The sequence below is a fragment of the Aptenodytes patagonicus genome, chromosome 4 (genome assembly GCF_965638725.1).
Source record: "Aptenodytes patagonicus chromosome 4, bAptPat1.pri.cur, whole genome shotgun sequence".
NCBI lineage: Eukaryota > Metazoa > Chordata > Aves > Sphenisciformes > Spheniscidae > Aptenodytes > Aptenodytes patagonicus.
Genome location: NC_134952.1, coordinates 68,951,329 through 68,970,318, shown reverse-complemented (window position 1 = coordinate 68,970,318; position 18,990 = coordinate 68,951,329). Strand labels below are relative to the sequence as shown.

Here is an 18,990-nt window from a genome sequence, read left to right as displayed (position 1 = left end):
GAAGTACCGATTTCAGTAACCTGTGGTGCTGCCCCTGGACGTAACTAGTATGTGGACCACAGTGGGTTGGAATGAGGCCTCATATCTTAAATGAAAAGCATTTACAAATGTGAAAAAAGATTGTTTTTTGAGGACTGGGAATAGGCTCAATTTTTTCTTTATTTTATCCAAACTCTTTTTGTCAGCCACATATTTGGGAAAAAAACAAAATTACATTTATTAAAGAAATCTTAATTTAGCATTTGTTGGTTCAGTTCTTGCGTTATTAGAATGTGGATGCTGATGTATCCAAAATGTCATTTAAAAAATCTGAAAACAGGCAGTGATTTTTTTTCAAGCAAAGGTTTGTCCCTGTTTGCTTCTACTCCCAGTTTCTGAAGTGGATTGAGGTACATCAAACCTTTACCAAAACATAACGTGAACTTATCTTAAAAACACAGAAGAACAAAAGGATTCTTGCAATACTTTATTTATAATGTTGTTCTCACCACTGTGTTAATGCTATGTAGTCTGTCTGTCTTTGAGGAGAATTTGTTGCCTGGGGAAAAGTTTTAAGGCTAAATTTGACTGTGGTTGATCTGATGGTTTTTTTTTTTTTCTCCTTTTGCATAATAGGTATAAATGACCAAGGATTGTACAGAGTTGTGGGGGTGAGTTCAAAGGTCCAGAGACTTCTGAGTTTGTTGATGGGTATGCCTCTATTTTACAATCATTTTTTCAATATTTTATCTCATGTTGTTTTACTGTAAATTTTAAAAGCATCTGCCTGTAGTTGTTCTTTATATGGGCCAAATCTAGTTTGCTTTAGTCCATGTAAATAATCCCCGTATCATTGTAAGTTTCCCTGGTTTAGCAAGACCAAGATTAGTTGGTAGGAGTAAACTAAGAAAACTGCTGTGGGACATGTAGGAGCAAATCATGGGCTTTGTGCAAGGTTGATGTAAGTGGGATTAAAGCAGCCTAAGTTGAAGGGTCTGATCAGAAAATTCAAAATACCAAATTCACGAAAGTTTGAAGCTTATTGCTTCATTGTTTGAAGTTTCCACCTTTCTTCTCCCTTATCTAAGATGCACAGGTGTACACGCCCATGTGTGTCTTTAGTTAATCACTGTGCAAATTAAGACATTTAGTTTAAGCCTACTGGCAAAGAGCTCTTTGGTTTAAGAGGAGGAATATGATATATGTATTAATAATAACTATGTGCCAAGGCGGGAGACAGATGGAGAAAGGATTTGTTTTTATAAACTTAGTAGTATAGCTCTTATATGTGGGTAACATCTTTGACTCTCTTATACCTAGTTAGCCATGTGTACTTTTAAGATTTTTTTGATTCATAAAATTATTCTCAGAAACTTTTTTTCTCCTTTTCTTTCTGGAAATTTTGATGCATCTTTAATCCCAGTGTGACTGTAGTTCTCTTGCTACTCTACTGTCCCTGGGGGGGGGGGGGGAAGTAGCATTGGCACCTGGATGAAATCCCTCATCTGCCTGATATCTCTCACCAAAGTAGTAGCCATGACTGCAAGATGTGCCGTGTTTCCCAATTGCTTGTCCTGAGGCACTGACAGTACATGCAGTCAGACAAGACCACTGGGATTAGTTCATTTTTATAGAGCTTCCAAACCTGTCACTTGACAGCAAAGGTCTGATTCTCAGGGATTCATTGGTATGCAAAGAAGCTTGTTTGCAGTTTGCACCAGGCTCTTCTCCAGAACCATGCATGCTCCATCTGTGCTGATAACACAGTGTTCTTTGGCACTGCAAACTGGAGGAAGCCAGAAAGTGAATTCATTTCATTACCCCAGACATTATGTGAATGACAAAGCGCTTTTATATTATATGCTGCTGTCAGTTCAGTGCCACCTGTAAGACTTTCTCTTTTCCTTCCTTTATTTTTTCAAACAGGCTGTCTCTTCAGAAACGATAAGACATCAGGCTTGAGGACCTGCATGTCATATCAATCTGTCATAATGACCTTGCTAAATATTAATTTATGATATCTTACTTTAATCAATATTAACAGCACCCTGAAGTTCTCCATTAGTGCACATAAACCTGCCTGTATCTTTAAAGTATTGTAGCAAAAGACTCTTTCTGGAAATACGAACTGGGATTAATAAAAATGACTGATCTGTAACAGATTCTTATGGTTGTTTATCTGTATTGGAGTTAGCCTCAATAAACAATAACCATCTTTAGCCATTGCCCATAGGAAGAATGACGTGTTATCACTCAGAGAGTCTTGATTAGATGCATTTGATATCGTAAGATGTTTTTCAGTTTTGTACTTACTAGCTTAGCTTGGGCGTGCAGGTCTGGCAGGCAAGTTTTCCTCTTTGCCATTAGTGGTATCCAAATTAAATAGACTCAGGTTGCCAGTGGTTCAGTAGCAGCTGGAAGAGTTTACTGGGGATTCCAGCATCTGCTTTTAGTTATTTTTTAAAATTAGAAACATTTTTTGTCATTCCCAAGATTCATATATTTATTTGAAGTAGGAAGAATACAGTGGTATGAAGATGAGGCAAAATACTGAACAGAAAGAAGTTAGGGTGCGAGCAGGTGCTCTTTTTCTGATGATTTGTTGAAAGCGATCCTATCTGTGCTCTTTATCTGTCTGTCCTCAGAGAAGAATAAAGACGGTTTCTTTTTGATACACAGTGGTATAGAGAATTTAAAATGACTGATTAATCTTTAATCCTTTGTCTCTGGGTATACTCTTAGATACCCTTCTATATGAAAGATCTTTTCAGAATCATAAAAACCTCATATTAACTTTCTGTATTTTAAAATGTTTGATAAGATTTCAAAGTATTTTAAGCTACCTATCATGGACCATGAGGTTCACGGTCTGAAAGGCCCAAAGTGGAAAAAAAAGTCTTCCAAATGGTAACCAGGGACATAATAGCATGTAGTTTTGTCTCTTTTTCAGAATATTTTTTATAAAATTTGGGAAAGTACATTGAGAGTCAAGAGAGTATGAGAAGACCAATATATGCTTTTCTAATACTATGAATGCACAGATTTTCATCTTTAATGTAAAAATCTAGTGAAAGTAAGTCTTCTGTAAAATGAGGCTCAGCAATTAAATATACAATTGTGCATTTAAAAAAAAGTTAATTTTGCAATTAACTGAGTCCTTGAAGTTACTTGTAACTAGTATTGTGCTATGGTGATCTATTTTGCAGCAATAATCTTGTCTAAATTTAAGTGAGGCATTTGGTAAGGAAAACAGTCATTACATTTCAAGGGAAAATGTTAAATTAATCTGCTATCATTGTAAACAGGGATACAGAGTTAGGACTTCCAATGTTACAGGAATCTGTTATAAGCAATTCAGAGTGCATTGTCAACCGTCAGGAGGCTCAGTTCAGGGACCAATTCCTGTTTCATCTATGATTTACGTTATAGATCTGGTGTGGCTCATTTCATACAAGCTGCCTACATAGATTTCATACAAAATACATAGGTCAGCTTTCATACAGACCCTTGCTCGTGGTGAAGTGACTGCTAAGGACTTGGAGTTTCTACTGTAGAGTTCAGTTTTGATTTCTCATACTGCCTGGCGTGAAAAATGCCTGACATTATATGTTGTAGAAGAAAACTTTTAGGTACCTCTGCCTTTTCAAAACCAGCAGCTTTCAAAACAATTACACTGAGTTCCTTATTATTTTATATACAGTAAACGACAGTATGCATACACTCCTTACAGTGGGCATATTGCATATGAAAGCAGAGAGTCTCCTCCTAACCTAGTTTAGTGAACTGGACTGTTTTTGACTTATTGTCAGAAAGATTTGCATAAGATTTAGAGCTGATCTGTCAAAAGCTGTTCCATAAATGTGCGCAATTACTTTTATATGTGTGAAGTTGCCATTCAGTGCCCAGTGGCTGCTATGTGAACAAGTAGCATGAAAACTGGTAGAGTCATTGTTGAAATCCCAGTTGAAGTTCCAGTTCATATAATGGCCTGGGATGTTTGAAGTAGAGGGAAAAATGGAGTGGATACAGTCAAATATACAGGGTGGTGGGGCACAGAGCTATCTAGGGCAAATTCAAACCAAAAGTGAAAAAAAAGTCTTTAAGTCTTGATGGCTTCTACAGTCAAACTAGGGATTGTGTGGGGTTGGTAGCAAGGCCAAATTTTGTTGGGTTTTAATTTTTTTTCCCAAGAGATAATAAAATATTTCAGCAATACCTTCCATTTTTTTATTTTAAGAGGCTTGCCTTGCAATTGAGACACTTGTTATTTTCCTCCCCAAATTCATCAACAAATTTCACATAACTGAGTGCACCCTTTGACTGTAAAGGAGGTTGGTGATTATGAAGCAGTTATTTAAAAACTGGATATTACATAGTGGTTTAGTAACAAAATCCCCATAGATTTCACTAGTTTCTGATGTGATGGCAGTTTTTATTTAATTACATTCAGTAGAAATGTTTTCTTCTCAAAACAGAGAACTTGAACACAGAAACAGCTAGCATGCTAAAAAGAGGAAAAACAAAACTTTTTCCTGAGACAATCTTGAGTATTTTGAGTGGTGGTTGGCTAGTAACAATTTGGTAGAAAATGTTATCTGACTTGTATTTTAAAATGAGATTTAAATAATTGATACAATGAGGGAGAATATTCAGTTACAGAAATAATTGCTTGGCACAGCCTTTAGAACAGAATTATTTAGTCCCAGTAAAAGGACTGCACCTTTAATCAAGGATCCTAATTTGATTTTTTTAATGTGCCTGTCGTTTGTCTGACAAGCAAAGTAACAAATGAATTCTGAATTGTATGAACTGGTCAACACGTAATCTGTGTCAGCTACTGCTGTAGTTTACTATAGTGACTGACGGAAACATGTAGCACTAATAATAATAACAGAAGCTCAAGCGCTTGAAGTTACCAAAAACATTTGGCTATTTTGGCCATATACGTGTGATCTTCCTGTGTCAACTAGCTATTGCTTCCTGTTTTGAGGCCAAAAGGGGTTTTTTTGATTGTAGAACATTCTGGTGTGCTGTGTTGTTTTCTATGTTCTGTCAAAAAGTCTTTCACCTGATGGGTCATTCAAACATACGACCGTTCAGTTTGATCTGTCTTGTTATGAGACTCTACCACCTAACCTGGTAAAAGATGGGAGGAGTTCTGTGAACCTGACAAATGGTCAAGAAAGCAAGAACATACTCATGTTCTCCCTTTGGCTAAAACTGATCAAGTAAGGGAAACATTCAGGCCATCTTCTAGAGGAAACTTACTGCTAGAGAAGAGTCCTTTTTCTACTTTTGAAGCACCTCTTAAAGGTTTTCACACAGTAAGGAGGGTCATACTGCACTTTGGCTATTTTCATCAGCAGTCCAAAATAACAGTTTACAAGCAAAACTATGGGAAGAATTCAAAAAGATTTCTCAGTGTACTTGCATTTTAAATAATGAAAGAAAAGAGGAAAAGGTAAGTTATGCTTAGTGTGTCTTTTTTCTAAATTGTTTTTGTACATCTTTGTGTTTGTGTACATATTTCTGTTTAAAGGTGTGATACAAAATACCAATTGCTTTAGAGATCTCTTTACATGAAAGTGATTTTTAATCCTTCATTAAAGAAAAAGTCAGCAGTAAATACTTTTTAAAACAAAATATGGAAATAGAATTTATAAAGAGGTTTGGATATTAAGTCTTCTTAGTATTAACTAATAGTAAGAAGGACATATTACTTCTATGTTCATGTGGGCAAATACATAATGATCAAATTCAATGTGTTGGTGTTTACGTAGGGCACACTGATTTAAATTCCCTTTTTTCATGTCCCTCTTCTCTTTCTGATTATTTTCTAGATGCAAAAACCTGCAATGAAGTTGACCTGGAAAACTCTGTAGATTGGGAAGTGAAGACAATTACTAGTGCTATGAAGCAATATCTGCGGTAAGCCTGTCTCTCTCTGTCTCATCTATTTTTTTTTTTTTTTTTTTTTTAGACTATGAATTCTGTATTCTAATTCTCCTATGCAGTGTGTTAAGCTACATTACTTACTTTTCCTATATTTTGGAAGAGAGGTTCGTTTTGTGCAAATACCATGTTTGTTACTTGTCTTGGGGGAAGCAAAATAATTTAGCAATGCTAATACTCATGTTCATATAAGACAAACCCCAAAACATTTTTGTGTTAGAAACGTAAGCATTTCACTGACGGTTCAGAAATCTGAATTGTTAGTAAACTTGCTGAGAGTTGTTACTGAAAGTCAGCTAAGATTGTTAAGAGTTTTTTGCCTTTTTGTGTTTTAATGTGGTAGAATGGAAAGGGAAAAGGTTATGAAACTTTTAATATTTTCCTCTTTTCCTTCTGGCCCTTGCTTTGATGTTCTAGGTGCAATAGTAATAATATTTTGAGTGTTAAAAGTAAGAATTTTAGATGTGTTCTCTGTTCAAATGGCTTCACCAATTCCTGATCAAGATATTTTACTAAATTGCGTAAGAACACAGAACTTTTGTGTATCTCCTGTAGCGTAACACAATTACAGTATTTTTAATCTGCTGGTTTTATTAAATAAAGTATTACTGGAACCACTATCAAAGAATGCTGAAAAACTATTATCAAGATAAAAGTCTCTCTTATGGAGTGTAGGAAAGAATTTAAAAAAAAAAAAAAGTAGGAAAGAAAAAAAAAGTGCACATGATGAAGTATTTCCTGCCTACAGTATTTCCCATCTGAGTGTTTACTCTAATATTTCATAAGCATCAGTAAAATCAATTTAATAAATGAAGGTTTTAACTGATGTTTTAACTCTGATTTCCATTATTCAGTACATTTTTCATTGATGACTAAGGTTTTCAATTTCAATTTTTCTATTTGAAATACTTTAGAATTTTGATTTGTGGATGGCTACTTTTCAGCAAACTTAACTGTTTTAGGACCTTTATTTCTTTCCAGTAAGGCACTGACTTGCGATTCTTTGTATTTTAAAAACACTAATGAAGAATTAATTACATAGTGTATGTGTACAGTCTTTATCTGAGAAACAGTCTTGGTGGTGTAATTTGGAAAGGTGCCTTATGATAGACTGGAGACATCACTTCAGCTCATGGAAGGTGAATGGATGTATTTAGTCTTATTTTCCTGATAATACCAAGTTTTCCATTCGCGCTGGAAATCATTGAATTCAAGGGCCACCATAACAATGGTTGCCTCCAGTGCAAAGATTATACTACTGAATGTTAAAAAGGTTTCCTGCTTAGACTAAATACAGATAGGAAAGAATATAGCTAAATTTATTATGTCATCCTTGTTTTGCAGAAGCCTTCCAGAGCCACTGATGACGTACGAGTTGCATGGAGAATTCATCGTTCCTGCCAGTAAATATATGACTGTACTTCAAATAGAAATCTTTTCTTACAGTACTGTTGTGGCCTTAGGAGCGCGCTGCAAGTGCAATTTCAGAAAAATTCTTCAACCCAGTAAAAATATAGGAATAAGAAATAATAAATGTTTTAAAAAAAACGTAGGTTTTAACCAGTGTTCAGTTCTAGTATGTGTCACAATACGACGTTGTCTATTGACAGACAAGCTTGTGGCAGACTTAGCATAGCACAATTTTTACTTTTATGGAAAACCTTTTGGATAGACATTGTAAACATTCATTCTTATTATCTTAATTATATAATGATAAACATCTACTTAGATTGTGATTTTTTTTTTTTTTCCCCCCCTTCCATTTATAAAGTGTATGAAGCTTAGTAAAAGAAAACACACTAATTCGGGCTCATTTGAATCCTTAAAGCACAGCTGCCTGACCCTTGTTTTCAGTGCCTTGTTAGCTCTGTATCCAGGCAGGCTTGAACGTTCCTCGTATATTAGTAGAAGAAAGGAAAGAGCAGGCCAGATTACACTATGGCAGTTCAAATACAGGCTTGGAGAAGACACAACAGCTTTTGTAGTTCAGCTGTATGGTATCTAATGTACATGGAATTTTTTGGAAGAGGATGGAGGGAAACTGTGTAAGAAAATTTTTGGCAAAGTATCAAACAGATATTTAGCTGATTTTCTTTCCAGCCTGTAGCACTTCTGGCAAACTGTGGAAAGCAAAATTAAAATAAACTTTGAGACAATTGCTTTATCTTCTTCGGATTGCTGTAATGACTTTCCAGGACTGCAGAATGTGTTCACTTGTGGTCCTTAATTCAAAATGAGAATTAGCCCATGAAATTCGTTGCCAAAGCACATCTTAGAGGCCAAGTGCTTAAACAAAATTCAACATACTTACCTAGATGGTGAGTCTGCCCGTTTGTATTGGAAAGTGTTAAAATAATTTCTTGACCTATGAAGTTTTGCCAGCAGTTTCTTGCTTTATTTTCCTTTCTCTATTTTATAGTCTCTTTCAATAAAGGCATTCAATTGAAGTTACATGTTTAAAATAGTACAGTGTTCATAAGTAGTAAACAATTTTGTAGAGGGGGGTGATTCTATGTAGTGGGGAGGGAAATTTAATCAACACTGCAGATCTGAGTTACGGTATACTTAAAAATAGATAGTCAGTGTTGTTTCCTATGTTGGCTATAAAAACTCAACAACGCCGGGAATAGTAAGAAATATCCTTTTCTCTGAAACTATTGCGGAGGGGGGGGAAAGGCCAAAATTAAAAGGTTCTCCTTTCAATTTTCTTTTCTCTATACGTATCAGTGTAGATTGAAACTATATAAGCCTTGACTGTATCTTGTGATTAAGTTGCTTAGCCATTCTTTAATTAGAGTTTGTGATTTCACATATATGTAAAATAGTCTTGCTTTAAAGAAGGCTTATGTTTTTCTGGCTGTCTGAATTTTGATTAGCTGACTAGAAGCTAAACGTTTTGCATTTTGGTAGCCTTTTTTCTTGCAATCTGTGCAGCGGTGTTGACTGCAAAAGAATAAAAAAACAACCCTAAAATCTGTAGCAATATGCAAAGAAAAAAATAATCTGTAGCAATAGGCACTGAAGAACTATGGTGGTATTTTATATGAAATACACTTAACAATCAAAGTTGCCTTAGAGTAAAATGGGACCTGATGAGTGGTCCTGGTGTCAAAACTTTGTGCATTCAGAGTAGGTTCTAAATTTTCTCTTTATATATCTTGTACTAAGTATTATTATATACAAGAGAAATACTTCCACTCCTCTCATTGTAACCACTACTGAGATGTAATTTTGTGATTTAATACAACTTTGAGAAATAGGAAGAGAGATTATTTTCATCTTTTACAGATTCTTGTTTTCATCTGTGTACTAGTGAAACCTGTAGAGGCCAAAATTATTCAATTCAACACCCAACACACAAAAATAAAAAGCTCCTTGCTTATTTTTACTATATTTCTGTACTGTACTAGAGAGTGATGCCGTTGTTATTCAGGGCCCTTTATCATAGTAATCTCACTCAGTAGGTTTTTTGCATGATTATTCTTCTGTGTCTTCAGAGGTCATTAGATTTTCTCTTTCTGAGCACATGAATCTTCTGCACGTGTTGTCTTACACAGTTTCCAATGCAAGGTGGCATAAATGCAGTATCATTAGCTGCATAGTACCAGCAAAACTGAATTCTAATGATGAGGACAATCAGTAAATGATGCTGAAATGTCAAGTAGTACAGTTCCACTCTGTGGCACCCAGTAACATTGCTCCTCACCTTGCAGTGTATTCATAAGCAGATGAGTCCAATGCAGCAAAACAATAACTACATCTGTCGGTTTTTAAAAATAGATGAACAGAGGCATCCTTTTGCAGGTGGATTGAAAGATGAGTTCACAAAATAAGCAAATAAGTTGATAATTGTAGAACAAAATTACTTGTGAAAACAAAACGCATATGTTCAATATTGCTATGTTTGGAGGTACATAAGTGGTGAAGCAAAGTGTGTGCAGTATGTTTCCCTGCAGGGGTGGGAGAAGCTTTGTGTTTCTGTGGATTTTATTTTATTTTTATTTTTTGAGATAGTTATTTATTTCTATGTCCCATAGAAAGTGGGAGTCCTGAATCTCGAGTTAATGCTGTGCACTTCTTAGTCCATAAACTCCCAGAAAAGAACAAAGAGATGCTGGAAATTTTGGTGAAACATTTAGTGAAGTAAGTATTATGACCTGCTTTCCTACCTTGTCAGAATTCTTGTCCTTACCTTTGTTTGACTACAAAGGGCCTTAGTTAAGTGTGGCTGGAGCTGAAGCCCATCTCGATGCTGTCATACACAATACCAAGAACCAAACGTGCAAAAGCAGACAAGACGTTTGACTCATGCTGTGTATATTTTGGCGGGAAGGGCAGAAATCTAATCCGTTAATGAAGCCATATAAGTATTTACTTTAGCAGTCCTGCCAGCAGTTGAGGTTTTGATTGAAGTGAGAAAGGGAACATTATACTTTCTTTTCGCAAATTCTGGCAAAGTGAATAGTGGAGATCTGTTAGCAAATTTAAGTTGGTTTCACACTTGCCCTGGTCCAAGGCTAAGTGCATTTTATATATTTAAGTTCAGTAAGAGACTGCTTTTGCTTTTAAATTGCCAGTGGAAGAATGGCTTTTCTGTTTTCCAGAATTCAATAAGACTTTATTTGAAGAAACTTTGCACAAAACAAACTTCTAAAACATAGATTAAGGAAATGTAATGTTTTCATTTGTAGACTGCAGTTTCCAACAGTAATGGAAATTTTTCATAACCTATTTCCTGTTTTTTCCTTCAATTCTTTTCAAAAAGTGTTTCAAAGCATGCCAAGAGGAATCTAATGACTGTGGCAAATCTAGGGGTAGTATTTGGACCAACCTTAATGAGGCCACAGGAAGAAACTGTAGCAGCCATCATGGACCTGAAGTTTCAGAATATCGTCGTTGAAATCCTGATAGAAAATCACGAGAAGGTAAGCTTTGATACATCTCCGCGTTTCTGAGTGTTGTCCAAAACAGTCTGCTAGGCTTAACGGGTAGTGTGGAGTTAAGTATGATGTTACGAACAGCTTAATTCTAAAGAATATCGTGCGATACTGTATGCTTTTGGCTATTTATACTCGATAAGTATTCCTGTTCATAGGTAAACTGACATTTCGGAATGCATATTTCCTGGCAATAGCAGTGCTTCTGTGTGTATAGTACACAAATAGATTTTCATTATGATATTTGCATATGTCTTTTTCTGAGCAAAAGTGATACAAGACTGGAAAAGAGAAAGCCCGGGCTCAGTTTTTAGCTCTTCCATTAAGTACTTTGACCAGGGTCTGAATTAATTGTTCTATGTCTTCATTTTTCTCAGAGTTCACAGAGTAAAAAGAAGACTTTACTATACTCTGAATTTTATGGGTAAAAAGCATTATGGGAGCGCCAGGTATTAACATTTCCTTTGTTTTTAGCTGAATGTGTGTTATTTTAAGCCTTTGCATTTGAGGTAATACTGAAAATAGAAGTTGTTGCTGCTGCTCTGACAGCTGCCAGTTATTAAGGTGCCTTACATGTACAAGGTACTGTCCAGAATATCACTGCATGTAATCTGGGATCTGAAAGTTAAAAAAAAAAAAAAAAAAGAAAAAAAAAGAAAAGGAAAAAAAAAGAAAAGGAAAAAAAAAGTCATTTACTGGTCTCTTTGTTTGGGTACTCCTTTGGGAGTCCCTTGTGTCTAAGGTGACTTCTGGAACTGCTGGATGTTTGAGGTACTTTGCTTGTACTGGGAGGATGGGCAGCATCTCCCTTGCTCTTATTGTCAAAAAAAGTGCTTTGGAAAAATTCCAGGATGTGCTTTTTCCTCTCTTCTTTCTTAAGCATGCCAAGCATTGAAATAGTTATTTCTTTTAAAGGTTAACAGTGTTGAAATTGGCTACCTAAGGCAAGTCTTATCTACTCAAAATAATATGTCTCAAGTTTTTCTGACAATGTAATTATGCTACCTCCCTGAATGATACAGGCTGGGCAAAGCTTCTGTTGGCATAGCTGTATCCACATGGTGGGTTTTGTTGGCTTAGTTGACTTAGGATGTAATGCTGCCCTCACACACGCATTGAGCAGATAGGCTATTGTTCTGTTGGAAAAATACTGTGCTGCAGATGTGGCTCAAGTTCTAAGCGATAAATATTCCAAGAGTTGTAAGCCATGCTATTCATTTCGGACCTTATAAATGAAGGTAAACCTTGCAGTAAGCTCAAGCTATTGCAGTGACAAATTTAAGAAAGTGGAGAGAGTGAGCAGAGCCAGGGTGTTTTAATAACATACGGAGATTGAGGTTGAGTTATGCTTATTCAAATCACTATATCACCACAGATTAGCACCATCTTATTCTTCTGCCAGCTCAGTCGTGTCTTTAAAAACTGGACATCAATTTCATGTTTGAAACATTAGTTGTAGTGGCCTTTCTTGCTCCTCTGAAAATGTAGAGAAGCAGGGAATGGAAAGTACATCAAAATGATACTGCATCATTTTCCATAATTCCTTGTTTTATGCCTACTTTAGAACAAGAAGGCTATAATTTTTTTTTTAAGGGATTTCTGTCATTTCACTGTCATTTCTAACAGTGAACTTGCCATCAGTGGTCTGCCTGCAGCAACCTCTCCCACGCTAGAGCTGCTTCCAAGATGGAAGGAAGCTCCAAGTGTGACCTCTGTGTATTTATAGCAAAGGCAATGGAGAGGTGTGTGCTAAGGCATTACAAAGATTTTATAGTTGAATTGAATATGTTGCTTTTACTAGTGAGCATTCTTCATTTAGGGCAGACCAAGGATCTACTTTTAATGGCAAGCACGCTTATTGTCAGTCTAATGTTCATTTTATACTGTTGTTTTGAATTTCTATGCATTTCAGACTTTCTAAGTGTCTTGTGTTAGGTATTTTTATTTATAGCCCTGGTGAAGTCCTAGGAGAAGTCACCAGCTGTGGGTTAAAATACTTTCAAATATTTCATTCAGCCACTACTCCGCCTCTGCTAATTTTTAGCAGCTTCTGCTAATAGAAGCGAAGTTCGGAATTGTAGAAGAGTGCTGGAGTCAAGATGGAGGTACACTGACACAAATGAACTTGAAGCAACACTTCATGCATATGTAATTTATGGCTCTGGCAGACTGCCAGACAGATTGCCCTGTAGCAAATTAAATGACTAACAAACTTCCAAACTAGAAGCAATAGCCATCAATATTTCCGGTTTAAATGCAGTAACTTGGTAGGCAAAATGGTAAAAAATTGTTATGATTCCTCAAATATTTTTAAATTCCATCAACGTTCATTATGTCTTGCGTGGATAGCTTTATTGAAGGAGATCCACAATTCATTTTTAGGAGGAGACATAATTAATTGGGTTACTAGCTTTTGAAATCCTGGTGCAGTCATTCCATTATCATCACTCTGCTGAGTCCTAATTAGAGAATTTCTATGCAATTTATGTGTGGAAACCTGGATATGGGGACTTGCCCTGAGATAAGAATATCATGCTTAGTGCATAAGCTGGTGGGTTTTTTTTGGTTTGGTTTTTTTTTTAAAGCTTTGTTGATATGTACATTTATTTCCTGCTAGCTAGAAACCAGTCACTTTCACCTTGTTTACCTGCATACATACTTCCAAACTATGGCTGTGAACCAATTATAGTAGGTTAAGGAGGGGATGTTTTGCAAAATCAGACCAATGCTGAGTCTTGAATGCTGGAACTAGACTGTGCAGCCTGATGGGTCACTTAACTGGCATGAGAATTGCATAATGATTAAGACTAGAAGGGGGATAGAAGAGCATTAGGACAATAATTGTCCAGCTTTTGTTCTTGTCAGTTATGGATAAGTCTCTTCCAGGCAGAGTATTTCCCAGTGTCCAGTCAGAAGATGAGCTGTAGAAGCAGATCTCTACTTTGAAAGAAAAAGCAAAAACTAGACCCAAGCTGCGACAATATTTTATCCTGGACTCTCAGAACCACCTACTGTGGAAGGGAGACCAGTCCAGAGAAAAATGAGACCTGTGAATTGTCTTGCTTACTTCTGTCATATGGCTGTAGGGGAAGGCCAGCCAGATAAGCTGGGCAAAGTAGGAGCATGTTCAGGTTTGATATTAAATGACCTCTCTATAGTTTTGCCTGGAATTGCCATGTTTTTTGCTGACTGGGCTGTGTGCACCAGCACTCCTGTTTCCCTTTGCTTTGCAGGACTTTAAGGTCGGTGTCATTTCATACATATTGGGTGTGTTGTCCCCTTCTCCCTTGCCATATCTGTCTGGTCTCCCTTGATTTCCGTGTCCCATATCTTTCCCTTTGCTAAAAAAGCATCAAGAAATTCATGTTTGTGTCTCATCGTGTTCATTTTGCTTTGAAGCTATACCTTTCCTTGGTGTTCCTTTTCTTGAGGTAGCAAACTCAGGGGCTGACTGCAGCTGTGCTTGTACAGTACCTGGAACAATCTTTGCTTGGCATTTAGGTAACCCTCTGATGAAAAGTGGTAGTCAACTTTGACCCAAAAAAAAGGTTTTGATTTCTCTTCTCCTCCTCCCCCAAATGAGTTTCAAGGGTATAAACTAATTTTTCTTCCCAAGGGTTTCACAGACTGGAAATCTTGGACATAAGCTCTTCTGGTCTTTCTTTCTGACTTGCGGTGAGGAAGAAGGGCAGTCTACTCCATGGCAGCATGAAGAGCATGCACGTGTGCATCTTGCTGTTTGTTATAATGTTTTGGCATCTTGTTGGAATGAATGTCACTATTCAAAGGGCTTATTTATTTGCCATTTAGAGATGCCTCAGTGGTAATGTGAGCCATTTTGGTTTCTCAATTCCCTGAACATTATTTTAAGAGGGGGAAAAAAAAACAGGATAAAAAAAGAAATCTAAGAAGTGAAAGAAGATGAGGGAGGAGGTTGGAATAAAAATCTCAGTGGGACGGGAATATCTAAACCAGCATATGGGGGAGGAAAGAATAGTGAGTACAAATAGCAAGATTGCAAAAACAGAAAGATGATGAAAATTACAGTGAAAGAAAATTAGAAGAAAAAAGGAGATGGGCTAGACAGAAGTCCCTTATGGAGACTGGGAAGCCAGAGTCTGCTGAAAGGGAATAGGCATGGTAAAATATGTTTTTCTAGAATTCAGACAACCTATGGGAAAATTATCTCAAAGACATTCATTCTGAAAAACTCGAGTTCATGTGTATAAGGCAGATAGTGTTTTCACTTGTTTTCTGTATTAATCTCTTTGTAAAGGGCACAGATTTTACATACTTTAGACAAAATATGTCTTTGTTTTAGCTTTGTTCGGTTTTATGGAGAAATCTTTTTTTATGAAATAGAAATGTTTGAATTTTTCTTACTTTAGGTACTTTATGATTTTTTTAAACTAAAGGGAAGAGAAGAATTTAATACTACTGAGCTCTTAAGCCAACATCAACTTCATGTAGTAATACTTGGAAAATCTTTAGTCTTAAAACATATTACAGTGCATAATACATGCAATAGTTGTGAGACAGAAGAAATGGAAGCAGGTGAAGTCAGTTGTTGGTTTGAGAGTAGGAAGTGGCACAGTCAGGTGTGGCATGTGTCTCCACTTAGCAATCACTGTATGTTTAAAGCAGTTCTGTTGCAGGTAAATGCTTTAGGGTACAGCGGCACTGCCATCATCTAAACTAAGACTATTTTTTGACAACACAGCAGATCTTTTGAAGTCGTGGTAAAGGGACATATGAGAAATACTAAAGAGGGCTTGTTTCAGCTTTGGTGTTGCTTTGCCTTTGGCTGCAACGGAGGACCAAGAAGCAATGCATTGTAATTGTGGTGGTTTGCTGTGGTGTAGCAATTTGAAACTTCCCCAAGCTGAACGTTTCTCAAGTCAACAAGCGTTTGACTTGGAGGGAGAAAAAATTACAGTTTGCGAAGAAACACATGAGCTTCAGTTCAGGAAGGTATTCAGCATGTGCTTAACTTTAAGCATGTAACTAATCAGAAGTGTCATTGAAACTATTCCTGAACTTAATTCCAATTACATGCCTTAATGATTGGCTGAGTCTAAAGCAAGAAAGGGCAGCAGGCAAAACAAAGAAATTCATCATGGTTTCTGGTAGAAGTCACAGCAGCTCTTTCATTCCACTATAGTATGTGCAAACTCTTTAAACCCTTTCTCTGCCCTGTGGATAGCAGAAAGCCCTTCCATGTGAGACGCACACATGGTGTGGTAAATTGACTGCAAATCTTTTTTTTTGTTTGTTTAAAAGACTACAGTTTTCTAAATCTTAATGTGGTTTATGCATAGTAAGAAGACTGTATATCAAATCTCCACTCACGTTTGTGACTGCAGTTGATGACATTAAAAGGAACTGAGTCTGGATCAATACCTGGATTGGTATGCTGTTAGACTGCTCCAAAAGAAACAAAACATGTACTGTGAGTAACCATATTAGATTACAAAAAAAAAAAAATCAAAACAAAAGTCATGTTCTCAGGGATAGAAGCAGTCTGCTGAGATGCTGCACTACAAATACGTGGCACGTACAAATAATATGGACACAGACTTCTGCCTTCTTGATTTGCCTACGTTATTTCCAGTTAATTTTGGGAAACTTGCCTCAACTTTATATGAAATTTCAAAGTGATACAGATCTCATCTTCCACTGCCCACAGGCAATATTCCTAAGTAAGTAAACCGAAATGATGATAAGGGAGTGGAATTCAGTTGACTAACATTTGCTTCAGTCTTGATGGTCAGGGTGCTGTGCTTGCATGTGTGGAGGAGGAGGCAAGGGAGAAGTCCTTATGGAGAATGCTAAAATGGATGTTCTGAAATAAAATTTTGTTAGTCAAAGAAACTATTCTGTGAAATGCTGCAGGGGGCATGGAGAGGGGAAAAGTTGTTGCACTCCCGAAGAGTTTAAAAAGTAAATTCTTATGCAGAAGCTGTGTGACATAAGAATTATACTATATTGCAGCTTTCAATGGTAAGTGAAGTATTGAATTTACAAACTTTTTTTTTTCTTTATATTGGCTAAACTGACCTGAATGCCATCCTGTCTGGTCATTGCTAATGGATAATAGCACAATATGTGCTTGTGTTTTTGTACGTACTCTTCAGAATTCTAGTAAGTTTTTGCCTTACCAGAGAGGTTAGTGTATTTCAAACCATTTAACAGATTTTTGAATAAACAAGATGTGGCAGTCAGCTGATAATATTTTATTTCCAATATTTTCAATGTTTTTTATTTACACTAATGAAGCATCAGTACTTCATTGCGGAGGGTGCTGGACATACAAATGAAAAATACGTTCTTTGCCTCCAAAGACCCTACAGTCATAATGTAAGATTAAAAAAATGTATTTTAACAAAAACAAAGAGCAGAAAATATTGTACAAAGCAATGATGATATAAATCCTTGTAATGGCAGCAGGGAACTCTGTGGAGAAGAAAGTACTGGTGAGGCTATGTGGTTGGCTACAGTTGGAACAGTGTCATTTGCAAAGATCTTGACATTTCATTCTGATGCTTTGTACAATGGCAATGTGGTAGGGGGTCCAATGTAGGTTTTTATTCTCAATATATAATTATTTATATTTCTGTTCATAAATTTTGTAGAAAACTTGGTGTGACAGATATATATTTATTTGTATTTGTGTGTGTGTGTATAAATGTTTATAAGTGTATATTTGCAAATGAAGGGGAGATCATGTTTACCTGTGGTGTGTTTGGCCACGGTTGTTGCTTTTGCTGGCTCCTGACTTAGGTTTCTAAGTGCTGCCTTTTATCTTCTCAGGACTTCTCACACTCCTTGCAAGAGAAAATACGTGCAAACATTCTCTTTCTGCATTATTTTCCATTTAGTAACTAGGAGTATGTTATGTTTCAGAAAGCTAGGTAATTAGATTGACTATTTAATCTTTTAATTTGAAGGCACTTTTTTTTGGTTATTTTAGGTATTTCCTATAACTAAACAAGATACACAAAGCTATTTTGTGTAGCTGTAATAGGGAAGGACAACCTTTTTAAAATACTCTCCTCCTCGGTGTGAGTTACAGTAGGTGAGCATGAAGAGGAGGTGAATCTGCTGTTTCTGCTGGTACGGTGGAAAAATGTGTAGGTATTTCAAGCCTGGTGTATGGTTAACTCTCTCATTTCCTTCAATGAATAAAATGCATTGGTTGATAGCCATGAATGGGCTGGTATCAGGAACGTTCTTCCCATGAATTGTTAAAAGGTGGAGCGAGATGCGATACAGTGGAAGCTGCAGTCTTTGTATCAGGAGTGCTACTTTTAGAAAGGCTGAGTCAACAAACTCATAATTCGCAAGTGATCAAAGGACACACATTTTTAACCTTGGTATGTGTTGTGGTGGTTTTTTTTTTTTTTTCATCCTTTCACAGCTGTCCTCCAGACTGTAATGTCATGTTTTACAGGCTATGTTTAGTTTCTTCTAAAGATGTGAACTACATGGTTCAAGGTAGTCAGGCCAAATGAGTGGCTATTAGAGTCTACAGATACATCAGGTTTGTTGGAAAATTCCCTCGGTTCTTTTGTCACTCTCATAGTTTGCAGTTTGCCCAGAGCTCTAATTCCTTTTGTATTAAGAGGAGCAGATAGCAGATATTCCAATTTTAGTATGAGATTGAGACTCACAGTGTCCACAAATCCCTAAAAGCAGTGTTTCATTTGGGTATGGGTAGTCAGGCTGCTAGGCAGATAGTCTCAGCAAATGGTATCTTTGCAATGAAGAAAAGGCTGTCTTGGATGGATTTATTTATTTATTTATTTATAGAGCTTTGTGGTTTGGCTCACAGCCAAGGATGTTTCCTGTTTCTAGTTTTGACTTATGCCCAGTTACTTTTCAGTCTGCATCCTCTGTTGCACTGTAACTAGATAGAGTGTACCAGTCAACATCAAGAGCATGCTTTCTGGTTGGTGGCCCTCTAGAGGCTTAGCTTCAGGTATCTTTCGACTCTTGATCTGAATCTTTTTTTTTTTTTTTCCAAATATAATGATTGTGAATATGTATAAAGGTGTTTTGTGGTTTGTAGTGGAATTCAAGCCTCAAAATCCAAAGCCTCAGAAAATCTGCATCCTGTGCAATC

The 18,990-nt window shown here is 36.5% G+C and overlaps 1 protein-coding gene across 2 annotated transcripts in view; it reads left to right on the top strand.

Annotated features, from left to right (window-relative positions):
- Positions 1-18,990, top strand: part of ARHGAP10 (Rho GTPase activating protein 10) — a 153,913-nt gene that overhangs the window by 87,111 nt on the left and 47,812 nt on the right. Inside the window, exons 14-18 of one of the 2 annotated variants that reach the window (XM_076337092.1) lie at positions 616-690; positions 5,820-5,907; positions 7,276-7,334; positions 9,969-10,074; positions 10,697-10,856. In XM_076337092.1, coding sequence (XP_076193207.1) covers positions 616-690; positions 5,820-5,907; positions 7,276-7,334; positions 9,969-10,074; positions 10,697-10,856 — 488 coding nt within the window. The remainder of the gene's footprint in view (positions 1-615; positions 691-5,819; positions 5,908-7,275; positions 7,335-9,968; positions 10,075-10,696; positions 10,857-18,990) is intronic. The other variant, XM_076337093.1, reaches the window with a different exon arrangement.